The sequence below is a fragment of the Hyaena hyaena genome, unplaced genomic scaffold (assembly GCF_003009895.1).
Source record: "Hyaena hyaena isolate Hyena2069 unplaced genomic scaffold, ASM300989v1 scaffold_12, whole genome shotgun sequence".
Taxonomy (NCBI): domain Eukaryota; kingdom Metazoa; phylum Chordata; class Mammalia; order Carnivora; family Hyaenidae; genus Hyaena; species Hyaena hyaena.
In genome coordinates this window covers 6,273,097-6,292,163 of record NW_024080644.1, presented here as the reverse complement: position 1 = coordinate 6,292,163, position 19,067 = coordinate 6,273,097, and the positions used below count along the sequence as shown (strand labels likewise).

At 35.6% G+C, this 19,067-nt stretch overlaps 1 protein-coding gene across 1 annotated transcript in view; it reads left to right on the top strand.

The window, feature by feature from the left end:
* Positions 1 to 19,067, top strand: part of CFAP47 (cilia and flagella associated protein 47) — a 500,885-nt gene that overhangs the window by 392,857 nt on the left and 88,961 nt on the right. Inside the window, exons 57-58 of the mRNA XM_039256279.1 lie at positions 1,041 to 1,197; positions 6,837 to 6,935. Coding sequence (XP_039112210.1) covers positions 1,041 to 1,197; positions 6,837 to 6,935 — 256 coding nt within the window. The remainder of the gene's footprint in view (positions 1 to 1,040; positions 1,198 to 6,836; positions 6,936 to 19,067) is intronic.

Below are 19,067 nucleotides of genomic sequence, written 5' to 3'. Positions count from 1 at the left end.
TTGATTCCAGTCATTCAATTGTGTAGTCAAGTCAGGACATCATAAGTAAAAACATAGTACACTTGTATTCTGCTAGTAGAACGTCTAACCAGAAGCAATGCAGTCATCTGAAGATATATGCAGGTACAACTTCCCTTTAATCTCTCCTATGCAAAGATAGCATTTTATGGATTTACTGTCATCACCTATCCTAGTTTGAAACAATCTTAAAAGTTTCCCTCTTTCATTGGAATTTAGGCTTGATCACATCTATGCAGTTTAAGACATTATAAACTAGGTTATTTTTTGTTGGTTGTTATTTAGTGACCTCTATTCATCTGTAACATTAGCAAAGTGTTCAGTGCAGAGAACTGAGTCAGAGCCTGCTGTATGCTTGGGACTTTTATTCTAAATGAACACAAAGGGAACATTTTCAAACAGTGCTTTGCAGACTTATGAAACCCAGGTAAGAACAGTGGCTACATGCAATCTCCTTCACATAATTTTTGAGCTCTTCACCCCTATCTTGTACTAAGAGAATGTACACTGTAATAGATGGTGGGGATAAATTATATGTCATGCAATGTGCACACTTCTTTTTAACGGGGCTTCCATCTATGCCTCACCATCTTTGCCTTCATGTGATAACTATCTGAATTTCACTTGAAATTCACCCTAATACTTAGGAAACTTCATACAGTATTTAGTATCTGGTTTGCTAGACAAATTGATTTTTGTAAAAAACCTTGAGCAGAAATGCAAGGTTTTCATTAAGATTTATCTTTTATGTTGCTATAAATAAACTTTTATGCCTAGAAATATGCTTAATATTTGAGTATGGGTCTTCTGCCGCCTTTTTTTAGTGTGGAAGTATACTAATATTTCAGTAAAATCAAAAAGAATTTGGAAAAGAAAGGAAAAATATAACTGCATATGAAATATTAACAACAAAATGTCTCTTATCTGCCACGATTTTTATGCATGTTACACTTAGTAAGTGTTGCAAATGAAATGTACATGATTAGGATATATATGTCATGAATGTTTATCTTTTTTAACAGTTTGCAGAATGGAGATTCTGCCTGTCTGGAATAGGACTATTCCCCCAGCCTATGGACTTAAAAAGAATGACCGCATACCTCCGTCTTCAATCATCTGTCGTTATAAATTTCCAAAATCCCACCAAGGAAGATGTTCTAATCGATATCATACTAACAAGTAAGTATTTGTTTTTATATTTCACATATGTCATTTTGTAATTATTAGTGAAATCTATTTTATCACAGAACCAAAGCATTTTAAAGATAATGGACACTTCAGAAATCCATTAGCTGTTTCAACACCATCATTCTGTAAACGAGAAAACAAGATGTGCGAGATGAAGTGTCTTGGCTGAAATCACAACTTATAAATCAGAGCCAGAATCAGAAATTAGAAATCTAATTTCACCTGGGTGACTCCGTCGGTTAAGCATTGACTTAGGCTCAGGTCATGATCTCAAAGCTTGTGAGTTCTAGCCCCATGTCAGGCTCTGTGGTAACACCTCAGAGCCTGGAGCCTGTCTCTTTCTCCTTCAAAAATAAATAAACATTTAAAAAAATTTTAATTAGGAATCTGTGTACCAAGTCAACTTCTTCCAATTTTATCTGTAAAGCCAAATATGTAAATTAGTATATTTGTAAGATTTTTTTGACATGACTCAACTATGCCAACGTTTATTCCTTAAGTTTTTAGAAATTCTAGTATTCTGATTTTGTTTCGTTTCCCTCTTTTCTTCCTTTGAGAAACTTTAATTTCCATATAGGTAACATACAGTGTTCTATTAGTTTCATACGTACAAGATAGTGATTCAGTAATTTCATATATCATCATATAAACATAAGGGTGCATGCATCCCTTTGAATTAGTGGTTTTGTATTTTTTTGGTAAATACCCAGTAGTGCAATTATAGTGGATCATAGGGTAGTTCTATTTTTAACTTTTTGAGGAATCTTCACACTGTTTTCCACAATGGACAAACACTCTTTGCTTTATATATAGCATATTTATAATTTTTAATGAAATTCTGGTTCTAACAAAACTTGGCTTTATTTTTTCATGTCATATTAAAGATACATATTTTTAAATTAGATCGTGTAGAGTTTCTGTTCACTTTTTATTAAAAGACCAAATAATGAGGGTCTGAAATCAAAACCAACCCATTATGAGTTTTCTGAACCACACTTAAAATATAATACTGGGCATTACTAATTTTATCTTTTCAAATCTTATTACTACATCTACTAAAACTACTACTGCTGGCACAACTCATTTTATATAGCTCAATTGTTTGGCCAAAAGGAATGCATACATGTTAAGGTTTTTGATATAAATAACCAACTTGCTCTCCAAGATGGTTATACTGTTGCAATTCGTGCTCCTATGAGGAGTCTATTACAGACCTTACCTCTTTTCCTGAACCTTGTAAACTCTGACTAGTAGCATTCTCCTTAATCTCCATCAATCTGATTGAGGCAAATTGTATTTTATCATGAATGCAAATTACTATGTTTTTTATTTTTTCTGAAATTTTTTAATGTTTATTATTTTTGAGAGTGAGAAAGAGCAAGCAGAGGAGGGGCAGAGAGAGAGGGAGATACAGAATAGGAAGCAGGCTCCAGGCTCTGAGCTGTCAGCACAGAGCCTGACACAGGGCTCAAACCCATAAACTGCGAGATCATGACCTGAGCTGAAGTCCAACACTTGACTGACTGAGCCACCCAGGTGCCCCCTAAATGACTATTTTTGTATTAATACTGAAGCTTAGCACTATTGTTGACTTGTTGAAGTTTTTGTCTTTCCTGATCACCTCCTCTTGCTCTTGGTATGAAATAATCAAGTAAAAATTAAGAACATACTGTCATCCAACGTACAATTCCCTTGTGAAGACTTTGACTGTGATGAGGAGAGACTTGCCAGTATTAGTAAAAGGTGGTTGTAGGGGCACCTGAGTGGCTCAGTCAGTTAAGCATCTATCTTCAGCTCAGGTCATGATCTTGAAGTTTGTGAGTTCAAGCCCCGCATGGGGCTCTCTCTGCTGTCCGCGTGGAGCTACTTCAGATTTTCTCTCTCCCTGTCTGCCCCTCCTGCCCATGTTCTCTCTCTCTCTCTCTCTCTCTCTCTCTCTCTCTCTCTCTCTCTCAAATATAACTAAACATTTGTTTAAGTTTCCTTTAAAATAAAAGTTGATTGTAGACTCAAGGAAATCAGCATTTTACTATGGAAAACACGAGCATATGTATAGGCAGAAAAAGGAAGACAGGATTAAGAAGTTAAACCTGTAAAGGAGGTAGGGCTTAACTGATGGGTATGGCTCTGGGAGCCCTGGGATCAGACGGGAAGTGAAAGGAGGAGCCGAGAACAGGAGGGGCATTTCTTTTTTTTTTTTTTTTAATTTTTTTTTTAATGTTTGTTTTGTTTTTTTTTTTTTTTTCCTAGGAGAGAGAGAGACAGCGTGAGCAGGGGAGGGTCAGAGAGAGAGGGAGTCACAGACCGAAACAGGCTCCAGGCTCTGAGCTGGCAGTCAGCACAGAGCCCGACGCGGGGCCCGAACCCACGAACCGCGAGATCATGACCTAAGCGAAAGTCGGACGCTTAACCGACTAAGCCACCCAGGCGCCCCCAGGAGGGGCTTTTCTACCTTTGGACAGGTGGAGATAGAGTAAAACAAACGTGACTGTAGATAAATTGTTAGGGTGCTAGAGGGGCTTTGGAATTAAATGCAGTTACATTTATATTTTTATCTGCTGGCAAGAGGCAGAAGGAGATTTGAAGAGTGGCTCAGTGATTGGAAGTAATTGCTGGAAGGAATGAAGGACGGAGCTGATAAAAATTAAAATATAAAAGGTATTTGGTTGGGATTAGAGACGACACATTTAAGGAGGCACCAAGAAAATACATGTTTGTGAGTTTTGTACCCCTTCTGGGACTCAGAATTCCCGGTGTGGGAACAATACACAAGGCTGATAAATGGATCTGTCCAAGAAGAGGAATTTTCAAGGCAGTTGCAGGCAAATCACTTCAGAAGGATACGAATGTTATAAAAACGTATTGGATCAAGATTGTTAACATTAAAAATAAATTATGTGGGGGCGCCTGTGTGGCTCAGTAGGTTAAGCGTCTAACTTCAGGTCATGATCTCGCAGTTCATGAGTTCGAGCCCCACATCGGGCTCTGTGCTGACAGCTCAGAGCCTGGAGCCTGCTTCACATTCTGTGTCTTCCTCTCTCTGCCCCTCCCTCGCTCAGGCTCTGGCTGTCTCTCTCTCAAAAATAAACATTAAAAAAATTTTAATAAATTATGATAATTTGTGGCTTCTTAATTTTCTTTAATTGGTCTGAAATACTTTTGATATATAACAGGAAAAAACAGTAAGCTTCACAGTGAAAGACTTATTAGTCTTTTGTACAAAATTTTTTTAAATAATTGTTTATTTACTTTGAGAGAGAGAGCAAGAATGTGAGCTGAAGAAAGGCAGTGAGAGAGGGAGAGAATTCCAAGTAGGCTCTGCATTGTCAGCACAAAGCCCGATGCACAGCTCGAACCCACGAACCATGAGATCGCAGCCTGAGCCAAAGCCAAGGGTCAGATGTTCAACCAGCTGAGCCACCCAGGAACCCCAGTCTTTGGTCTTTTAAAACCACCTTTTTTAAATAAACTCACTCTTTCTTGAGTAAATGTTTAGACCCTCAGATTCTCCCCCATCCTTCAGCCTGAGGAGACCAGGGGCCAAGAATGACACTAACCTCTGATATCTTTCCTTCTTTGGCTTTGTCCCTTTCCTTTATGAAAATATTTCTCCTTTCCTTTTTGTCAGTACTGAAGTCTCTCTCTCTCTTTCTCTCTCTCTCTCTCTCTCTCTCTCTCTCTCTCCCCCCCCCTCCTTCTCTCCCTCTCCCTTGCCCTTTCCCTCTTCCTCCCTCCCTCTCTCACTCTCTCCTTTCCTCTCCCCCCCCTTCTCTCTCTCTCTCTGTCATAACCTCCTCCTCCTTTCTATTGTGGGTTCTGTTTTTTTTCTAGCCACCGTGTTTGTGTCTTATATTCATATTCCTTGGTGACTGGGCCTCATAATTTGGCCTGAATTGTTGAAGGACCACAAGAAAACACGACTGACAATAAGGATAAAAATATTTAACATGTATGCCAAATATACTAATTTAAAAAGGTGCTATTAAGATCTTCTAATTTAAATATTTGCAAATACTAAAATTATTTCCTGAAAGGACTATGCAATCCCTTGCTATCTTTCAAAAGAAGAGATCATTGTTTCTGCAGATGCTACAGAATTCACAGACTCCCCTTATGGAAGTTGGTAGCAACTCCTAACACCAAGTTGGTGGTTGCTGAGTGAGAGAAGACTCACAGTATTTCAGATCCTGCATTCCTGATTTCTTTTTCCATAGAAAGATAGACAGATAGATATAATAGATATGTAAGATATATTGGAAAAGATATCTTTCAAAATGCACTATTTTTCCAAGAAGGCAATGTTTTTGGAGTTGCAAACTCATTCTCAAACTTTGTGGTGCCAATTGTCTAATGCCTATTCTTCTGCTGATATTTTAGCTGTTTCCATTTTAATAACTTATCTTAGAAATGCTGCCCTTTGACATTTAGGAATTTTAAATTCTCTTTCATTAAATTCTATTTAATTCTTTAATTCTATTGGGTGTTGTCTCTAAGCTTTTCTAAAAAAGTGTTTAAAGTTTATTTATTTTTGAGAGAGAGAGAGAGAGAGAGAGAGAGAGAGCAAGTGGGGAAGGGGAAGACAGAAAGGGAAACACAGAATCCGAAGCAGGCTCCTGGCCCTGAGCTGTCAGCACAGAACCTGACATGGGGCTCGAACTCATAGACTGTGAGATCATGACCTGAGCCGAAGGTGGATGCTTAACCAACTAAGCCACCCAAGTACCCTATCTCTAAGCTTTTTCAGTTGAACATTACACAAGGCAAGGTGTTAGAAAAGCTTATATTTCAGGAGTCTATTCATATCTTACTTCATGCAACCTGTAAATGGTGGAAGAGATAGGGAGGCTAGAGAGGAGGTGGCCTACACGCTAAGAGAATAGTAGAAATGTCTCCAAAACAGACCGTTAATGAGTCCCATGAGGAGCAGGATACTAGTTCACAAAAGCTTCAAATAACCTAGGGCACTCACATTTGTTATACACTCACTTTGTACCACACTTGAGCTCTGTAAATGTGACTTAAAGCATGTAAGTAGTACTGATAGGCAAGATGGTAAATAAATATACAATTTTACCATATGTTACAAAAATCCTCTTCATAGGGGTTATAACATGCACTCACATTTCTTTCCAAGGACAATGTATTTAAAATTAAATATAAATGCTTGTGCCGACATAAATTTTTATCTTTTATATATGGTAGCACTAAAAGCAAGTACTTGTTATATAGCTGACATTTTTGGGTAATTGGTTTTGTATTTATTGGTTTAAATTATTGTCAGTGCATATTCATTTGTGCGTATGTAAATATTAACTTCCGCCAGCCATTTTTAGATAGTGGGCTCAAACAGGCTCTCAGTCATATCTGTTGTTTGAATGGTTTAAATTAATATTCTAAGAATGTATAAGTTGATTTTATAATATTTTTTAATATTATAGAGAAAACCATTTGTAATATTGGATATGTTCTTCAAAAATGGCATTTAAATATCATCTTAAAATATACTTTAAAAAGTAATTATCTGGGAACTTTCCCACTAGAGAGGAGTTTTGATTCTCTTTCAATCTCAACTGCTATTTTTCCTCTTGAATGTGACATTGAAGAACAATATCTCTTTATCTTTTTATTAGGTCGGGATAAGCCCAAGCATCTCATCCTTGACCATTCCTGGGATAAGTTCTTCAGGCAGACTCCTGCCTTCAAGTTTAGTGGTCTGAGTCATACACAAGGTATGGATTTCTGCATTATAAGCTGTCTGTCATTCTATATGGTTTTGTATTTCAGAGATGATGAAATTATATGTCTGTTGTCTTAATAAATATTTAATAATAATTATACAATTAAAAACTTGGACACAAATTTTAGTAAGTTGCTAGAAAGACATGGGTAGTATTACCTTTATATATATTCATTACATCCTCACCGGTTTTCATTCCATAACATAGAAATACAGCTTGTAAAATATTTTATCTTTGAGATTTTGAATGGTCAAAATCATACCACTTAATTAATATGTTAGCGTGTGAGTCAAAGAAGGTTTTGGAAAATGAAAAATAAATAATATGCTAAAGCTATTCATAATCATGAAAAATAATTGCATCTTTACAAAGCTAATGATTCTCTGAAAATTTATTATAGAATGTTCATCTCTTTGTACTATATATTAATCATCCCTCCTGCACCTTGATGAATAGGAAAAAATCTAAGGCATGAGAAAGAATAATTTTAAATTACATTAAGTTATTCATAACAGTTATGGTAAAGATGATAAAATATGGTTTATCTTAAATTCTTTTAATGTTTATTTTTGAGAGAAAGAGAGAGACACAGTACCAGTGGGAGAGAGTAGAGAGAGAGGGTGACACAGAATATGAAGCAGGCTCCAGTCTCTGAGCTGTCAGCAAAGAGCCCAGTGTGGGGCTGGAACTCACCAAGAGTGAGATCATGAGCTGAGCCGAAGTCAGACACTCAACCAACTGAGCCACCCAGGCGCCCATGAATTATCTTAATACAAAAAGACTAACTGAAATCAGCAGCTACTACTAGCATCCCAATACAAATAGGTTCTTGATTTTTTTCTATTTACTGTAGTATTTATGTTAGCATCCTAAATCTCATTATTTTATTTCATTTGATACAACTTTACTGAATTGAGGAGATTGCAATTCAGAAAAATTAACTTACACAAATCAAGGCAGTCGCTTAATGGTAAAGCTGAACCTCCTTGTATCTGACTTTGAAGTCTATATTTTCAATTTCTTTGTAACACATTTTAAAAAATTGTAAAAAGTTTACAAAAGAGTAGGTGCAGATGGCCAAAGAATGTTTGCAAATATGTTCATAGTCACTAATATTCAAATAGATCTTGATTTAAATGATAGCCACCTGAATTTTTGTTTTTCTTTTTATCTTTATTTTTCATTGAAACCATGGTGAAATTTGAACAAATACTGCTTCGAGGAATACAAGTCACAACATAGTTTCTAAAAAGCACTTTGTGTAATATCTATAAAGAAACTTAGAAATGATCCCCCTTTTGACCCAATAGCTCCAATTCTGGTGAGATCGTTTAAAGAAGGAATCAAAATATTGCATTGTTTATAATAGCAAAAAGTTGGAAATCACCTGAATGCCAAATAACAACTTTATTATATTTGTATTAATTACTTATATGTCTGCGTATATTTTAATTTCACTTACCCATTAATTATATGAGACATTTTCTTTTTTTTTTAAATTTCTCCCTTTGGTTCTACAGTTTCAGTCTTCCCGTATTATGAAATCAATAAAAAATTCACCTACATTTTCTTTTGTTTCTTCTTTGTAATGGGGAAAGAGTTACATGCAGATAGGCATCTTTTTCTTTTACTCCTTTAATTCATCCAGATTTTGCTTTTTTGCTATGTAATTATAATCTAGTTTGATTCCCCTCATCTAATTAGCAAGTTTCCCATCTTCTCATTCAATAATGATAATCATTTTGTAGCTATTTACTGTTGCAGGCTGTATTCAGATAAAATATATTCTGTTACATGGATCTACATTTTAGGTCTTATTCTCGTGCCATACACTTTAAATCCTACAGTTTTATATTTTATTATTCTGTTTCTTTCTTTTCATGATCTTTTAAATGATTTATTTCCTTTGATCACCTGTTTGTCCTTATGGAAAAAATTTGAAATAACTTTTTTATCAACTCTCAAAGAAATCCCAATAAACATTTGGTTGCAATTACATTAAACCTATACACAAATTTGGGGAAAACTACACCTTTACAATAATCTTCTTCTCCCAGACCATTTATTTCCTCATTTTCCAGCATAATGTTTATAAATAATTCAAATAATGAGGTAAAGGGGCCAAAAGGTAAAAAAAAAAAAAAAAATACATAAATAAAAATAAGGTGCCAGGGAGTTGCTCACTCTAAATGTGGAGTTGTATATGGGAATTACGGAAATTATGGTTTCCTTTACCAAACTCAACAATCTTATTGCATTAGTTTATAAACTTTATATCTCTGTTTCTTAATTTTGTACTGCTCATGTATTTAAATGACTTTCCTTGTTTGGCTGGGTTTTTTTTTAAATTTCCAATTCTTTATTCTTTAGCAAGTGATTTTTAATATATCTTCAAATTTAAATAAATAAGCAATCCAGTTAGTAATTATTTATAATGTCATTTCTATGCAATACAGAGGCTAACATTGTCTATTCCAATTTAAAATTTTCTAATGTGAAATAAAGAGATTCTGAAAGTACTTTCTTAATTATAATTCATATTGTTCTTATTGTCTTCACATGGTTTTCAAATTTAATCCAATTTTCTCCTGGATTCTTTATTGATTTCCCTAGTGTCTTCTGTGATTTGTTTCTTTTTTCTATAAACAATGCATATCCTGCCTCTACAGTGGGTCAGCAGTTGAAGGTGCACTCCCTGCTGCTCTATATAATAAGATCTCCAAAGGGAGCTGTTTTCTCTAGAAACTTTCTCTAGAAATTTCTTGTTTTCTCTGGTGTTCTTATGTGGCATTAGTATTAGAGATGTTCCTGAGGATTTGGAGGGCATAAACATTAAGGGAACAACAGAAACGGGCGCTCTGTTTCTTGCACTGCTATTGGCATTTTTAGGGACTTAGGGATTCATTTGCCATGCTGTAAAAATTACCTGTAGGGATAATCTCATGTACCATGTAAAGCATTTATAACCTTAAAACTAAGTCTTTCCTCGGTGAATATTTCAGAACTATAAAGATCATCTTACTCTTTTTTTTAAAGTTTATTTATTTATTTTTGAGAGAGACAGAGACCACATGAGTGGAGGAGGGGTAGAAAGAGAGGGAGAGAGAAAAAGAGAATCCTAAGCAGGCTCTGTGCTGTCAGTAAAGAGCCCCATGGNCTCCATGCTGCCATCACAGAGCCAGACATGGGCTCAAACTCATCAAACTGTGAGATCATGACCTGAACAGAAATCAAGAGTTGGATGCTTAACCAACTGAGCTACCAGGGTGCCCCAAAGATTATCTTATTCTTGACCAGTTTTCACCTAAATGTATACAGTGAAATACTAATTTCAAGAGATGGAAGTGGGTATGATATGAGAAAAGAAGAAAAAAGAAAAACTAAGTTCTCTGCTTAAATTTGGGAAATACCACCTTAAACGAAGTTCTGTTTGTGGCAGTGTTTCCTAGGACTTTTTTTTTTCCCTAATGCAATCTATATTTCCATATAGAGGAAACGACATGCTTAATATATATCTGGCTAAGAAACATACATTTGTAAATATTGCTCTCAGATGAACTGATTCTGCAGAGAGGTTCTAAACTTGAACTCTCCAGAGTGCCATATACTATGACAGTGCATTCAGTTCATTTAAGTGAAATGCTCAGCATTAAAGGAAGACCACTGACAGCCTCTAAGACTAGTGTATGTTTCTCAGTGTGAGCGCTGCTGTTTTATTTCGTGGTTAGCTATTCTGTGCATCATCCTAGTCTCAACCTGACTTCGGAAACATTTTCACAAATGTTTAACAATCTGCAAAAGGACGTAGATAAAAATAATTTCTGCAAACATTCTCATATTAACTTCTTTATGAAATTTTAGTTCCTTTGTATTCATAAATCCTTTAATAGAGGCACTTACGTCAGTCGGTTAAGCATCTGACTCTTGATTTCAGATTGGGTCATGATCTCATGGTTCATGAGATTGAACCCCACATAGGGCTCCATGCTCAGTGTGGAGCCTGCTTGTGATTCTCTCTCCCTCTCCCTGTGCCCCAACCCCTGCTCATTCAGTCTCATTCTCATTCTCTGTCTCTGTCTCTCTCTGTCTCTCTCTCTCTCTCTCTCTCTCAAAATAAATAAATAAACATTAAAAAATAAAATATTTTCATAAAATTGGATCTCTGTATATCAAGATATCGAAGAAGACTAGAATTCTAGCCATTGACACTAGTTTTTAACATTGGAAAAAGACATTCACATCCATTTTATTCCTCTAAGAAAACTTTTTTTTTCTGGAATTTTTCTTCCTTAGAGTGAGTTCCATGCTATGGTGTAGATAGCTCAATACTTCATTTTGTTTTTAATAACTTCACTGTCCTTTCTGTTATCATCTTCTCAAAATTGGTGACAGGAATTAGACCAGAGGGCGTGGTGCAGGGGAGAGGGAAGGAGTCTTCTGTCAGTGAAGAATGTTAACCTGCCAGGTTTTCACTTTGAAGCTTATTCTTGTCTACACGTCTAATTAGTTAGAATAACCAAGACTGAGATAAGCGTATAGGTGAATTGTGATCTCAGAAGACATTCTGCTACAAAGCTGATACATTTATAAGACTTGAAGTGTTCTTTTTCTCTTTCACTTAGGAAGTAATCAAATGTCACTGAAGCAAAATCAAGATTAAGCCCCTGAGAAAAAAATATCTTAGCTGTTACATTTTCCTGGGTCTTCTGACTGTGACATTTAAAAAGCCAGGGCTGGGTTGTGTGTGTTGGGAGGAAAACTCTTAATATACATCATACTGTAGCTCTAGAGAGTTAAGTGCTACTTTACAAATATATGTATATATAAAATTAGACCTAGGAGTCTAGGAAGAGATCCACGCTACACAGACCAGTATTAGACTTGTAGTCTGAGAATTTGTTGTGTTCTGGTTTTGACTGTAACCTGGAAAAGTTGTATTAGCTTCAGCTAGTTTCCGTATTCTCTAGAACCTATTCTGAGCTTCTTAAAAAATGAAAATCAGTTTTGCCAAATAGGATCTTTTTTGAAGAACAAATAAAATTGCGTATGTGAAGAAATTTCTAACCACTAAAATTAGGTACAATTCTTGGTTGTTAGCGTTATCTGTATAGGTGAAAATAGGTAAACACGAAGATAGATTCCTGGTGTTCTTCAGTTTTATAAGAAATAAGATAACAGGCTGCTGGTACATGCCAAGAAATATATTTCTGAAAATGAATAAAGAAATAAATAATAGCTTTTTTTTCTTGTGAAATCTATTTGTTTTCTAGGTGAAACAATTGCTAAACAAATGATTTTAATATTCATCAATTACTCATTGATGAAAGAGTTTTGTTACCCTAGGTGAATACTAGTTTTCTATAAAAGAATTTTTTACAAAACAGTAGTTATCTATTGCCGTATTTGTATCTATATTTTTTAAATTATCCAACTTTGTTCTTCCTTTTCATATCCCTAAGCCTTTATGTATGCCATTCTTATTCAAAATTTTCATTAAAAAAATATTACCAGGGGCACCTCGGTGGCTCAATCGGTTAAGCATCTGACTTCAGCTCAGGTCATGATCTTGGGGTTCTTGAGTTCGAGCCCTGTGTCAAACTCTGTGCTGACAGCTCAGAACCTGGAGCCTGCACAAATTCTGTGTCTCCCAATCTCTCTGCCCCTCCCTGGCTCACACTCTGTCTCTCTCTCTCAAAGATTAATGAACATTAAAAAAAAAAAATCACCAAATTTCAGTTATTTGTATACCATCTTCACAAACTCTGACATACCTTTGTATCACCTATATAATAATTTACTTAAGAATATTTTAATGGAAAACAGTGTCACTTGTCATGACCAATAGCAATGTACTCCGTGTAAGGAACTATTTCAAATACTTTACAGGGGCGTCTGGGCTGCTCAGTTACTGAAGCATCTGGCTTCGGCTCAGGTAATAATTTTCATGGTTCGAGCCCCACATCAGGCTCTCTGCTGTCAGTGTGGAGCCTGCTTCAGATCCTCTGCCCCTCTCTCTCTGCCCCTCCACCACTCACACTCATGCTCTCTCTCTCTCTCAATTTCAAAAATAAGTAATATTTAAAAAAACACTTTATAAATATTAATGGATTTAGTCCTCACAATAACCCTTTGATATAGAGTGTACTGATACCCCTATGTGATATGTATACTGAGACATATAGGAGTTATGTGCAAGATCACACCCACAGTATATATATATACTTGAGCTTGCGTTTGAATATAGGGCTTGGGCTCTACCCAGATACACAATACTGTTATAAATAGAAGACAGCTGTAAAATGTCTGTCAATAAATAATGTAATAGAAATTTAAAATATCTGCCCAAGTTTCTCTCAGCACTATCTGAAGAATAATTGTTGCAAAACAGTTTTCCTGGGAAGGAGAATCTGAGAAGGCAGTTGGTATTCAGGAAGTTTCTTAGGGAATGCTCTTAGGATCAAAGCCCCTGGGAAGAAGAGAATGAAGCAAGACTGAACAGAGGGGGAAGATGGGGACAAAGGTGTCAGCTCACACATGACAAGCACTGAAACTAGGCTGGCTCTTCACAGTTGCCCCAATTGGAGATGAGGAGGCCGGGATTTATACCTCCATATCCTTGACCTCCCCCCCACTCTCCCCCCCCCCCCAGCCTACTGCCTCCCTCAGTTTATCATTAAATGCAGTTTGCCCCAGGAAAGCAATGTGACCTTGGTCAGTATGTATGTGAGTCTATTGTTGGACTTTCTATTTGCTTCCTGTTGTCAACTCACCTGTCCTTGCACTACCATATGGCAAGTCTTGATATGTGGTAACATAAATCCTTCCAATTTTTCCTATTCTTCAAGATTTTTATAGTTATTCTAAATCCTCTGTGCTTTTATCAGACTTTTAGAATCAGCTAGTTAATTTCCAAATACACACAGATACACAGATACATAGACACACACATATGCCTGCTAAGATTTGCATTTGAATTGTATTGAAATTATGCACTGATTTGGGGGTAACTGACGTCTTAGAAATGTTGAGCGATTGAGTCTTTTAAATCTACCCATTTGGCTTTTCCCTCCATCTCTTTATCCAAATGGTTGTCTTATTTCTTCAAGATTTATTTAAAAGGCCACCATTTTGGGGCGCCTGAGTGGTGTCCAACTTCAGCTCAAGTCATGATCTCACGGTTCGTGGGTTCGAGCCTTGCGTCGGACTCTGTGTTGACAGCCAGCTCAGAGCCTGGAGGCTGCTTCACATTCTGTATCTCCCTCTCTCTCTGACCCTCCCCCTTCTCATGCTTCCTCTCTCTCTCTCTCTCTCTCTCTCTCTCTCTCTCTCTCTCTCTCTCTCAGAAATAAATAAAAACATTAAAAAAATTTTAAATAAAAAGGCACCATTTTGTTGGTGCTGATTTGATATGTCAGCATTATCATGGACTATACTGCCATGTGTATTTGGTTTCTTTCTGGGTTATCACTACAATTCCACTGATCTGTCTTTGTGAACCGAAACTACACTGTTTTAATTAGAGAGGCTTTATAATGTACTTTAATATGTGTTGAAGAGAGCTCTCTCACATTACTTTTCCTTCTCAGAGTTATACTGGCTATTCTTTCTTATTTATGTATCCATATGACTGTTATAATAAACTCATTTACCTCCAGAGAAAACCAGATAGAATATTTATTGGAATTATTTTGAATTTATCATTTAAATTTTAACTTTATACCTGTTGGAAAAATTACATTTCTGTGATATTTAATCTTTGTATCAATGTCCATTTTATGTATTTTTACTAGTTCCCAACTTTTGATCTTTAGAAATGTTTAACCTGTATTTTTTAATAGATTTTCAAATATCTTTTTTATATATTTTGAATGTGTCTAATGGACAAATCATGCTCAAAATCATTATATATTAATTATATTATAAATTAATTATATTATTATATAAATTATATAATCATTGTATTAATAACTATATTGTTAATAACATATTTCATTTTTTTGTGATATTAGAGGAACAGTAAATAGATAATTTTTGTCAAATAATATAAGCTATTTTTGTGATTATTTATACTTAGTATTTTATAACTATTTTTTTTTGCGTTTTCTTTTTTCTTTTTTTTAATTTCTTAATAGTTTATTGTCAAATTGGTTTCTATATAACACCCAGTGCTCATCCCCACAAGTGCCCTCCTCCATTTCCATCACCCCCCTTCCCCTCTTCCCCACCCCCATCAGCCCTCAATTTGTTCTCAGCATTCAAGAGTCTCTCATGGTTTGCCTCCCTCCCTCTCCCCCACTATTTTTCCCCTTCTTGTCCCCCATGGTCCTCCATTAAGTTCCTCCTAATCCTCCTATACTTGCAAACATATGGTATTTGTCCTTCTCTGCCTGACTTATTTCGCTCAGCATAACACCCTCAAGTTCCATCCATGTTGCTTCACATGGCCAGATTTCATTCTTTCTCATTGCCATGTAGTATTCCATTGTATAGATTAACCTCATCTTCTTGATCCATTTTTCCATTGATGGACATTTAGGCTCTTTCCATGTTTTGGCTATTGTTGAGAGTGCTGCTATGAACATTGGGGTCCATGTGCCCCTATGCATCAGCACTCCTGGATCCCTTGGGTAAATTCCTAGCAATGGTGCTGCTGGGTCATAGGGGAGTTCTATGGTTAATTTTTTGAGGAACCTCCACACTGTTTTCCAGAGGGGCTGCACCAGCTTACATTTCCACAAAGAGTGTAGGAGGGTGCCCATTTCTCCACATCCTCGCCAGCATCTAGAGTCCTCTGATTTGCTCATTTTTTATAACTGATTTTAAATGCAGCAGGTAACTATTTATTTTCTCTTATTGCTTCCTAGAACACATAAAGGCTTTACTGGAAACAATAAGAGTATTCTTTGCTCAAGAATAGAAAATCTTTAATCATTTTCATGAGAAAGATTAATATAATCAAAAACATTATTATATAATGACTCTTACATTACTTTAGTACTCTTGGTATTCCCTGATGCACTAGTAAAAAGATTAGTATACTATTCAAAACATTTGACACAATGTTGATAATCTCTGCAAGGACTAATTAAATTTTATCTTTAATTTAAAGAAAAGATTTAGAGCCTCAGTTTAGGTTGTTGTCATTAGAGTAATCACAATATAAGGAAATGCTACTTCTGGTTGCACAAATACTCCTGGCAGATAAATGCATATGGACGATCCCTTTAGCCATATTGCTCTATTCTACTTAAATTTCTTTTTTTTCTTTAAAACATCATCAGGCCTTTAAGTTTTCACAGAATTTTCTACATATAAATAAAACTAACCGGATATAATTTTAGTAAATTTCACATAATTTTGAAAATGTTCAGTATTCTATTGTAGCTTTATTTAAATATGGATATAGAGAGAGACAGATAAATGTTAGTTAACATCCCTTTATTCTTTGACAATTAATGCCTCTGTTGTCAACATGAAGCCATTCAGTTGGCCAATACAAGAAGTTCTTTGGGTTCCAGGAAGCAGAACTTGCAGATCTAATATTGCTCGTTGCATTTGGCTTTGTGTAAGTTGTATTGGTGTAACTTTTGCTCATTTTAATGATACTAGGTGGGTTCTTATTTTTTTTTTTTAATTTGAGAGAGAGAGAGCGAGAGGGTGGATGAGCAGGGGAGAGGGGCAGAGAGAGAGGGAGGGAGAGAATTAAAAGCAGGCTCCATGCTCAGTACCAAGCCAAAAGCAGGACTCAAACCCCATGACTCTGGGATCATGACCTAACCTGAAATCAAGAGTGGGATGCTCAACCAACTGAGCCTCCCAAGTGCCCCAATATTAGGTTGTTTTTACCTCTGTCATTAATTTGTGAAACTTTTTAATTTTATCCATTAAAAATCATTTTGGTATCTCCCTGAGATAAATTTCTTTTCTTTTTTCTTTTACAGTTTTTCTATTTATTTAATAATCTGTATACCCAAGTGGGATTCAAACTCACAACCCCGAGTTCAAGAGTCATGTGCTCTTCAGTCTGAGCCAGCCAGGCACCCCTCCCTGAAAGATTTTTTTCCAGTCTGTTATTTGTTTATTATATTTCATTATAGAATTTTCCCCATATTTTTTCTGCAGTTTTATGGTAAAATCACACCTGACTTTATATCCTCTGGGTCACCTGTGTTGGTTAGAAGGATTTTATTCTCAGTGCACCTGGGTGGCTCAGTCAGTTAAGCCTGACTTCACCTCAGGTCATGATATAGTTTGTGGGTTTGGGCCCTACATCGGACTCTGTGCTGACAGCTCGGAGCTTGGAACCTGCTTCAGATTCTCTGTCTCCCTCTCTCTCTGCTCCTTCCCTGCTTGCACTCTGTCTCTCTCTCTCAAAAATAAACATTAATTTTTTTTTAAAAAAAAGGAAGAGTTTTGTTCTTCAAACAATGTGAAGATAGATTACTAAATTTTTTTCAGGAATTTTTAAAGTTTTAAAAAATATTTATGTATGAAATTCATTTGGAATTTATCTGTATGTGCAAAATCTTCCCTTGTTTTTTCTTCAGCCAGATAGGAAGTTGTGATTGTATCATTTGTGAAATAAGCCAGCTCTTCCTGAAATGGAAACACTGTTAATATAATTAATATATAAATAATACATTGTTAATTATTCAATTAATATAAATCAATAATGGTTTATATTTTGATTTATATGGAAATATATTATTATATAATATAATGATTCAAAATTGAATATATTAACTGTTTAGTAGCTTTAGTATTATTAATATATTAATTAATTGATGACTATGTTAATAAGATAATATCTTCTTATACACATACTCTGTGATCTATTTATGGTCATTCTCTCTGTTGTTTCATTAATTAACTAGTTTATAACTAGCCAGTATCTTTTTAAAATTTTTAAATTAAAAAAATTATTCTAGTATAGGTAATATAAAGTATTATATTAGTGTCAGGTGTACAATATAGTGATTCAGAATTCTATACATTACTCTATACATTGTCCATCATGATAAATCTAGTCTTAAACCCCTTCGCGTATTTCACCCATCCCTCCACATACCTCCACTCTGGCAACCATCAGTTTGTTCTCTATCATTAAGAGTGTGATTCTTTGTTTCTCTCTTTTTCCTTTGCTCATTTGTTTTGTTTCTTAAATTCTACCTACAAGTGAAGTCATGTGCTATTTGTCTTTCTCTGACTGACTTATTTCACTTAGTATTATGCACTGTCTATCCATCCATATTGTAGCAAATGGCAAGATTTTATTCTTTTTTTATGGCTGAGTTATATCCTATTGCATATATACACTACATCTTCTTTATCCATTCTTTGTTTTTTTTTTGTTTTTTTTTTTTTAATGTTTTATTTATTTCTAGGAGAGAGAGAGACAGCATGAACAGGGGAGGGTCAGAGAGAGAGGGAGTCACAGACTGAAACAGGCTCCAGGCTCCGAGCTGGCAGTCAGCACAGAGCCCGACGCAGGGCTCGAACCCACGAACCGTGAGATCATGACCTAAGCGAAAGTCGGACGCTTAACCGACTAAGCCACCCAGGCGCCCCTTCTTTATCCATTCTTTGGATGGATACTAGGCTGCTGCCATAATTTGGCTATTGTAAATAATGCTGCAGTAAACATAGGGTCACATATATCTTTTTTATTTAGTGTTTTTGTATTCTTTACATAAATACCCAGTAGTAGAATTACTGCATCATATGGTAGCTCTGCTTTTAATTTCTTGACGAACCTCCATACTGTTTTTTCACAATGGCTGTACCAGTTTACATTCCCACCAACAGTGCTTTAGGGTTCCTTTTTCTCTACATCCTTGCTTGTTGTTTGTTTTGTTTGTTCCGTTTTGGATTATAGCCATTCTGACAGATGTGAGGTGATATTTCATTGTGGTTTTGATTTACACTTCCCTGATGATTAGAGATGTTAAGCATCTTTTCATGTGTCGGCCATCTGTCTGTCTTCTTTGGAGAAATACCTGTTTCTGTTATCTGCCCAGTTTTTAATTGAATTATTTAGTTTTATGTTGTTGGGTTGTGTAAGTTCTTTATGTATTTTGGATACTAACTCTGTATCAGATATGTCATTTGCAGATATCTTCTCTC